Source organism: Brachyistius frenatus, unplaced genomic scaffold (assembly GCF_029030835.1).
Source record: "Brachyistius frenatus isolate BFR_SWC_R1_liver_20210118 unplaced genomic scaffold, ASM2903083v1 Contig_296, whole genome shotgun sequence".
NCBI lineage: Eukaryota > Metazoa > Chordata > Actinopteri > Embiotocidae > Brachyistius > Brachyistius frenatus.
The window spans coordinates 6-10,527 of record NW_027210895.1 but is presented as its reverse complement, the minus strand read 5'-3'; the positions used below and the strand labels follow the sequence as shown (position 1 = coordinate 10,527).

At 42.9% G+C, this 10,522-nt stretch overlaps 1 protein-coding gene across 1 annotated transcript; it reads left to right on the top strand.

The window, feature by feature from the left end:
• Positions 1 to 1,966: 1,966 nt before the first annotated feature.
• LOC138635199 (galactose mutarotase-like) lies at positions 1,967 to 6,894 on the top strand (the record flags this gene model as incomplete). Its single annotated transcript, XM_069722567.1, has 5 exons — positions 1,967 to 1,989; positions 4,405 to 4,611; positions 4,814 to 4,968; positions 6,388 to 6,501; positions 6,802 to 6,894. Coding segments are annotated over exons 2-5 (549 nt in total), but the record flags the coding sequence as incomplete, so codon positions are not given.
• Positions 6,895 to 10,522: the final 3,628 nt, after the last annotated feature.

Here is a 10,522-nt window from a genome sequence, read left to right as displayed (position 1 = left end):
CTGAGGAACAGAAAACTAGTAAAGGAGCCACATGTTAGATGTCGTCCCTGAACTTTCCCAGTAAGAACTGTACATAAACTAGGAAGGCTGTTGGTGTCCTGTCGCTATGTGAGCAGGTGTGGATCAAATTAGAAACAGGTCGAGGAGCAACTCTGTCGGTCAGCGTCCTACAAAACAAACCAGAGACTTAGGTGGAAGTATTGTGTACCTGAAGGAGACGGTATGAGAAACAAAAATGAATTTAACTGTATTAATAAATTAAAAGGTGGAGAACAGCCGTAGAATTGATCTCTTCTTACCCCTAAGATGTTGAATCACAGTCCTTTCTTCCTCCAAATTACCACTCAGTCCTTCAATGGAACCTGATTCACACCATGTCATCACACTGTAAACTGCTGGTTGGATTTTAGTATGAATGACATGGTTAAGTTTAAAGACGTGTTAATGTGATGCAGGTTGAAGTTCCCTCAGGAGCTGCTCCTGGAGGATTATTGATTATTGACTATTGAGAGGTGGGAGCGTCTTCATGGTGCCCGATAACCACTGTGAAGGCTGAGAGATGTGTTTTACTTTGGTCTAAAGATGATGATGATGATGATGATGATGATCTTTTGTTGTACAGTTTCCTTTTCCCCCCAAAAATAACAACAGTGGTTTCACTGCAGCGACGCGACGCGCGCCTCAGGACAAACAGCTGGATGTTCGCAAAGACCTGAAGGACACGAACACATCGCGACTCCTCCATCCACCGTCCATCTTTTAATGATGCCTCTCAGCTTTTGAACGCAGCTTCGGGTCAGAATCAGCAACTCTAATCTGCCACAGACACTGAACTCATCTGGCTGTAATGAATTTGTGACTTTAGAGTCAACTTTTTAGTAAACTGCTTGCAGATGTGGCTCCGGCAGAACATCTCCTCTCCTTTAAACACATCTGACAGGGCAGCAGCGTAGAAGCACAATGTGAAGGAGATACATTTGTATATTATATAGTCATCTGATTTAGTGCCAGTGCTCCCAGCAGCTCAGTGTGCATTAATAGTGCTGATCATAGGAAAACGCTGAGCACGTGTGCTCCTACAGCATCATGTGAATAACGTGTCGATGGACATAAGCAACATGTTTGCTGTGATGTTTCATGTAATCTCTGTGTTGACATGTATTGTGGACACATAACTAGACATCACGTGACATCTGTCAACAGATGTGTGCTTTCGGGGGGAGGAGGGTTGGGGGGTTACTTTGAACATTTTGAAGGCTTTGTTCTAGAGAGAGCTGAATAAAGTTATACGATGTCTTCCAAACACGGTTTCTCCGGTGTTGTTTTCTTCACTCCTCATGTCGAAAATACATGTTTCTGTAATGTTTTAAAGTTGTCAGCTGACTTGTGACCTGTGACATCATTCGGCCACAGTCTTCCTGGTTTGTGGCTCCTGGCTCTTTAAACACAACCATCAGGGAAGAAGTCACTGTGTTTGATCTTGGTATTTTTTTCTATAAATGAAGAGCTGGAGGGGTGTGGGGGGCTTGCATGGATATTAATTTTATTTAAATGTGTCAAAGGTCAATAAATGAATGAATTATTAATGACCCTAATTGTATCATTATTATTGTTGTTATTTATTTATTGAAGACCTTTTAAAGACTTCATTCTTGGTGCTGGTTAAATATTTCAAGTCCTGACTCCACCCACTCTGCTGCCTGTCAGGCTGCACTGAGGGAGTAAAAGTGCCCACGAGCTTCGGACCGCGTCATCAGAGGAGGAAGTAGGATGTAAACACGAGGAGGTCCAAAGTCTGTTGGACTTGAGAAGTGTTTGCAGGTAAGAAGTTCTTCGTCGTCTGATTTACTAACTGTCTGACATGTTAGTGGTCCAGAGTCACTTCCGGTGGAGACTCCATTCTGCTGACGGTGCACTTTTTAACTGCTCAGACAGAAGTGTGTGCGCGTGGACGTGAAACTGTGGCTACAAAGTTTACCTGCGTCACAGGTGCGTGTGCACCGTATGGACTGAACCACAGTCCGGACACTGTTGGTGCTGGTGTCGGCTCACAGATCAGAACAGAACTCAGGAAGTCCACTTCAGCTCTGCTGAGGCTGAACCGTTTGTTTTCCTTCTTTTAACTGGTGCACAGTCATCCGAGGGATGATGATGATGATGATGATGATGAAGAAGAAGCTGTTCAGTAAGGATGCTGCTGACTGTTGGAGAAAAGTGAGAGTTCTAAATAACTCAATAAACGAACTGGTTTTATTGACATCAAACCAATATATAAGTAGTAAATGGAAAACTACATTTTAAGGTTGGGGGGATAAAAATGAAAACGTGTACAAGAACCTTTAACTTGGTGAGAGCTGATATAGTTTGAATCGCTTTCTGCTTCAGGGAGCTTCAGAGAACTTTTTGTTGAAGGTGATAAAACTCTGCTTCTTATCTGTAAATATACATTTATGGATTTGGGATTTTTCTATTCATTCATGAGACCAAAATACACATTCTTCTAAAATTATAATCTTTCATCAATATTTTCAGGTTTTGCCAGAAATTCTTCTCAAAAATGGGCCAAAATAAATGCACAACAGTCTCTGGACACTCATCACAAAAAACTACACTTTACATCTTTCTTAGATTTGACCTTAATATAGGTTTTGGCTGAATAAAATTGATGAATGAGTTTAAAAGAAACTTCTGTAACTTAAACTAATTAACTAAACTAACTAACTGGAGTCTTCTCATCACCTGATTCCTCTGTGTTCAAAGTGAGGTGATGATGACGCCGACGGCGATGATTCAGAGGTGATTACGTCACACGAGGTGCACCAAGCTGCAGACGTGTGGTTTGGATGGTGTTACTATGGTTACCGTTGAACACCTGTAACGTGTCGTGTGAGGATCGCTGGTCTCTGAACCACCTGCTTCATGTTTCCCGGTGTTGCAGTCTCTGCTGTGTTGGTGTTCGTCGTTCGGGCCGCGGTGGTGAAGCAGGCCGCCGGCACGACAACAGGAGCTCATCACTGAACATCCCAGAGAGGCTCAGGCTCAGGGAGTTTACTCCTTCTGTCAGCCGTTGATCATGTTGAAGCTTCACTGTTCAGAAGACTTCCTGTTAATCGTTCGACACTAGATGCCTGTTAGTGTTGTTGCTGCCCCATTTTCATAATTAAAAATGAAAAATAAAAGATGTTTTCCATCATATTTAACAGTAATTCAAATGTTTTAATATAGTTTCATGTTTTTTCATTATTTATACTGAAAAAAACGTAAAAGTAATTTTGAAAAATCTAATACCATTTTATTTTCTGTCAATTATTATCTAATTTGTAGTGTACAGCAGCACAGTAGTGGTTGCTGAGTCATACTTTAAAGGCAAAAGTCTCCTCCAGTAATATTGAAGGCTAATTTCTTTGTATGTAGAGCAAAATGTCAAAGCACAAACAAGTTTTAACATTGTTAAAATTTTGAATGAACTAAAATGAAACTGCAGAAGGACTTTTTAGATGCTGCTTGAATCGGTGTTGATTCAGTGACAGTCGTGATCGAAACATCGATCATAACGAGCGCTTTCAATTTAACGTTGTTTCACTGGGAGACTTCTGACTTCCTGCTGAGCTCAGCAGGCTGTGCAGGTGAAGTGGTGCACAGGTGTCTCAGCTTTTCATCTTTATGTTGATGCCCTGTCGCAGTGACTGAAGGCAGATGTGTGACTGCTCATATTTCATGTCTGCAGATGATCTTGTCGTGCTGCTGTGGAACATTATATCACACACTGCACAGATCTGAAGAACCAACAGGACAAATGTCTGAAGGTTCCTGACTTTAAATGGTCTTATAATGTTCCTGGAGTCCGTGTGAGGTCAGAGGTCAGATATCTATAGATCATTTTACTGATGATGATATTCACAGGGGAGATTCAGTCTGTGCACAGATGGAGTGAGGACTTGTTCTCCGCTGCTCTACGCTGCCCACCGGTGGACAAACTGCAGAGACGTCACAGAGGCGGTTCAGTGGGAGTGAAACACTTCAAATCTGTGCTAAGATATCTCCTGTTTGAATTCATTTGTTGGGTGAATCTAAAGCTCTTATCACACACAGTCGGAGCTGTTACTGTCTTTTGTCTCTGATAAAGTTTTGAACTGAACTGAGCTACACTGACGTGTGTGTGTGTGTGTGTGTGTGTGTGTGTGTGTGTGTGTGTGTGTGTGTGTGTGTGTGTGTGTGTGTGTGTGTGTGTGTGTGTGTGTGTGTGTGTGAGTGAGTGGCTGAAGGATCTGTTTTAATTGGATCTGTCTTCCTCTGTCCTCCTTTGTCCTCCTCTGTCTTCCTCTGTCCTCCTCTGTCTTCCTCTGTCCTCCTCTGTCCTCCTCTGTCCTCCTCTGTCCACCTCTGTCCTCCTCGGCGCTGCAGCGGATGGTATCAGGTCCAGGATGACTCAGGTGAGCTGTCAGCCGTGGGGAGAGGCGTCCGGCCTGGGCAGCGTGGACCTCTGGGTGCTGCAGTCCTCCCAGGTGCGGGTGGAGGTCGTGACCGTGGGCGCCGTCATCAGGTCCGTGTGCAGCCGAGGGAAGGACGGTCGGATGGAGGATGTAGTCCTGGGCTACGACCACCTGGAAGGTAGGAGGGACCGAACAAACCTTTCACCTGCACACAGACTAACGAGGCTGCGCAACAGAATCAGGAGGAATGAAATCAGACATCAGATCACATTCAGTAGTCTTCATCATTTACTAGAGGAAGAGTTGTCAGAAGGAGCTGAGGTGAGTTTCAGACAGCCGTTGGTGTGGTGCAGTTATAATGAGCTGTGTTGTGTTGCCAGGTTACGTGTCAGATAAACGGTACCTGGGTGCTGTGGTGGGCCGAGTGGCCAACAGGATTGCAAAGGGACGCTTTGTATTGGAGGGACAAGAGTACCAGCTGGATGTCAACAACGGACCGAACGCCCTGCACGGAGGCCTGCGGGGCTTCAGCAAGGTGAGATCAGTAAATATGTGTCTGTGTTTCACTCACTTGAATGAGTTTGGAGCAATAATTAGTAGAACCCTGGTGTAAAAATAGCTTTTGTTTTCCCGCTCTACTCGTTTCTCCCAGTCACAATTCATTTGTAAAGAGACTCAGAACATGAAGCATGTTGGTGTGATCATAACCTGGATATAAAAGAGTTCGTAGCTTCAGGTCTGAAAAATGGTTCCGATCCAGAAGTGTCTTCAGCTGCAATACCAGCGAGTGCCACTGGAGGTCGGCTCCAAAAAGCCTCCGGCTCCATAGACTCCCATTCAACTTCTCTCATCAAATCCAAAGTGAATAAAATGTGTCCATCAGTTATCTCGGTGTTGTTAGCTAAAGTCACTCCTTCTTCTTAGTTTTCTGGAGGTCCATCTGAAAATAATCCCTCATTCATTAGAAAAGAAGATTCAAGAAGACCTGTTTTTGGGGGCGTGTCTGTTTGATTGACAGGCCTGTGGTGCAGTCAGGTTACAGCTATCGGTGGGCGGGACGTAGTATCGTCAGGTTTCCGATCAGATCGGTCAGATCCACCTCTGGCTCCTCCCCCAGCTCGTCCAAATATGGTCACTTCCTGCTCCAAACCGCTCCGAACTAACAAGATGGTGACGGACAGAATCTGAACTGGAGGATTCATAACGTTCACAAACCAACGATGACATCACTGATGGATGATGACATCACTGATGGTTGATGACATCACTGCTGGATGACGGTTGTTCACAACGTCCTGATTCAATTCGGTTCGGAATATTTCAGTTACCAATTTTGTTTGGAAATGAAACAAAATCTGATTCTCTGTCAAATAAGTGGCGCAGGAAGGTATTCAACTGTAATAAAGAAACAAACCGCAGCTGGAAAAATGCAAAACAAATACAGAAATTTTGATCTTATTTTCTGAGAGGATAATAATTGTGATCATAAGAATAACAGCATTGTGGCATTAAAATGAATCTGTTCATTCAGATCAAGTGTGTTGAATGTAAAAACAACAGCAACCTCGGTTCAGACATTCAGGTGTGAAAACACCTTCAGAACCACCAGTGTGTGTCTGTAGGACCAGTTGTGTTACTCCGTTCGGTTCTGGATATTTATCCATTTCTTTTCTAAAGTAACTGTAAATATCTGAAAAAGTTTGTTTTTCTAAGTTATGTTAGTTTTATTTATTGTATCAAGGAATTAACAAGTTCAGAAAAATCTTGATTAATATTACTAGAGATTGTTTCTGCTATTTATATATCTGTTCTGGATCGCTGGTGTAAATGTATAAAAGATGGTTAATAAACAGTAAACCAATAATAGTGAGTTTTATGAGGGTTATTAGTCACTGAGCTCTGCCTGCTTCCGTTTCATGTATGTTAAGCAGAACACGTGTGTTTGCGTGTGCAGGCTCTCTGGCTCGCTGCAGCGGTGGACGGTGGCGTGCAGCTCAGTCTGACCAGTCCGGATGGAGACCAGGGCTATCCCGGAGAGGTCCAGGTCTCCGTGTCCTACACCCTACAGGTAAACACACCTGAGGCACACACTTCTGTCTATTGATTACCCGAGGTTGACCTTTGACCTTTGATCAGTTTTAAATTGATGATTTGACAGTGAACTCTGCAGCCGAACATCCTTCGATGAAGCAGAAGAACCTGTTGATTCATTTATCATTTTAATTAACAGTATTTGTCCCAAAACTCTTTTGTTCCCAGAAGATATTTGTTCACACGCTGCGAAACGCCACGTTGAGTTTGTTATCATTTATCATTTTTATTCATTTGTTTTAAATATAAATAAACTGAATAAAATTTGTTTTGTGAGGGGGAAACACTGACTGCTGAATACCGAGCCCGGTCCACCAGAACCACCCCCATCAACCTCACCAACCACTCCTACTTCAACCTGGCTGGACAGGTAAAACCACCTGATCAGTCATGTGATCGTGCAGGAGGTTGATTATCGTAGAAATTAAAGTAGGAACAAGACTCTCCAACTTCAAACTGTGCTGCAGCTCATTTTACTGGAAACCATTGTGTCCCAGTTCAGAGGCGAGATGAAGATCAGTCTCTCCTTACTGGTTCTCAGCTCTGAACCGGCTCAGGATGTTGAATAACAAGGCTGTAAAAATGAAGAAAGAGGGAAGCTTCAAAAGAAGATAATTAAGTAACCAGTTATCATCTTTTTCATCAAAAACCAAGAACACAAAAATTCATTCTTTATTTATTGTTTTAAACTGCAGCCTGATAATATTTATGCCCTCACACTACAAAAAAAAGCACGAATCACAAGTCACATTCCTGCATTAAACTGTGCATCTTTATTTCTGCTATCAGTCAGAGGATATGACCGAGCAAACTACACTGTTACACACTGTTACACACTACTACACACTGTTACACACTACTACACACTACTACACACTGTTACACACTACTACACACTTACACACTACTACACACTGTTACACACTGTTACACACTACTACACACTGTTACACACTGTTACACACTGCTACACACTGTTACACACTGTTACACACTGTTACACACTACTACACACTACTACACACTGTTACACACTACTACACACTTACACACTACTACACACTGTTACACACTGTTACACACTATACACACTGTTACACACTGTTACACACTGTTACACACACTGTTACACACTGTTACACACTGTTACACACTACTACACACTGTTACACACTACTACACACTACTACACACTGTTACACACTACTACACACTTACACACTACTACACACTGTTACACACTGTTACACACTGTTACACACTGCTACACACTGTTACACACTGTTACACACTACTACACACTGTTACACACTACTACACACTACTACACACTACTACACACTGTTACACACTACTACACACTTACACACTACTACACACTGTTACACACTGTTACACACTGTTACACACTACACACTGTTACACACTGTTACACACTGCTACACACTGTTACACACTGTTACACACTACTACACACTGTTACACACTACTACACACTACTACACACTACTACACACTGTTACACACTACTACACACTGTTACACACTACACACTGTTACACACTGTTACACACACACTGTACACACTACTTACACACTGTTACACACTACTACACACTACACACTACTACACACTGTTACACACTGTTACACACTGCTACACACTACTACACACTGTTACACACTACACACTGTTACACACTACTACACACTACACACTACACACTACACACTACACACTACACACTGTTACACACTACACACTACACACTGTTACACACTACTGTTACACACTGTTACACACTACTACACACTGTTACACACTGTTACACACTACTACACACTGTTACACACTACACACTCTTACACACTACTACACACTGTTACACACTACTACACACTTACACACTACTACACACTGCTACACACTGTTACACACTACTACACACTACTACACACTACTACACACTGTTACACACTGACACACTGTTACACACTACTACACACTGTTACACACTGTTACACACTGCTACACACTGTTACACACTGTTACACACTACTACACACTGTTACACACTACTACACACTACTACACACTACTACACACTACTACACACTGTTACACACTACTACACACTTACACACTACTACACACTGTACACACTGTTACACACTGTTACACACTGTTACACACTACTACACACTGTTACACACTGTTACACACTGTTACACACTACTACACACTGTTACACACTGTTACACACTGCTACACACTGTTACACACTACTACACACTGTTACACACTGCTACACACTGTTACACACTGTTACACACTACACACTGTTACACACTGCTACACACTGTTACACACTACACACTGCTACACACTACTACACACTGCTACACACTGCTACACACTGTTACACACTACTACACACTGCTACACACTGTTACACACTACTACACACTGTTACACACTGCTACACACTGTTACACACTACTACACACTGCTACACACTACCACACACTGCTACACACTGTTACACACTGCTACACACTACTACACACCGCTACACACTGTTACACACTACTACACACTACTACACACTGCTACACACTACTACACAATGCTACACACTGCTACACACTACTACACACTGTTACACACTGCTACACACTGTTACACACTATTACACACTGTTACACACTGCTACACACTGTTTCACACTGCTACACACTGTAACACACTACTACACACTGCTACACACTGCTACACACTGTTACACACTACTACACACTGCTACACACTGTTACACACTGTTACACACTGCTACACACTACTACACACTGCTACACACCGCTACACACTGTTACACACTACTACACACTGCTACACACTGCTACACACTGTTACACACTGCTACACACTACTACACACTGCTACACACTACTACACACTGTTACACACCACTACACACTGCTACACGCTGCTACACACTGCTACACACTACTACACTACACACACTGCTACACACTACTACACTGTTACACACTACTACACACTACACACTACTACACACTACTACACACTACTACACGCTGCTACACACTACAACTGTTACACACTACTACACACTGTTACACACTACTACACACTGCTACACACTACTACACACTGCTACACACTACTACACACTGCTACACACTACACACACTGTTACACACTACTACACACTGTTACACACTACTACACACTACTACACACTACAACACACTGTTACACACTACTACACACTGCTACACACTACTACACACTGCTACACACTACTACACACTGTTACACACTACTACACACTACTACACACTTACACACTACTACACACTACTACACACTGTTACACACTGTTACACACTACAACACACTGTTACACACTACCACACACTACTACACACTACACACACTACTACACACTGTTACACACTACTACACACTACTACACACTGTTACACACTACTACACACTGTTACACACTACTACACACTGCTACACACTACTACACACTACTACACACTACTACACACTACTACACACTGTTACACACTGCTACACACTGCTACACACTGCTACACACTACTACACACTGCTACACACTACTACACACTGTTACACACTACTACACACTGTTACACACTGCTACACACCGCTACACACTGTTACACACTACTACACACTGCTACACACTACTACACACACACACTACTACACACACACACACACTGCTACACACTGCACACACACACACACACTGCTACACACACTGCTACACACACACACACTACACACTACTACACACCGTTACACACTGCTACACACGTTACACACACTGCTACACACTGCTACACACACACACACACACACTGCTACACACACTACACACTGCTACACACACTACACACTGTTACACACACACACACACACACACACTACTACACACTGT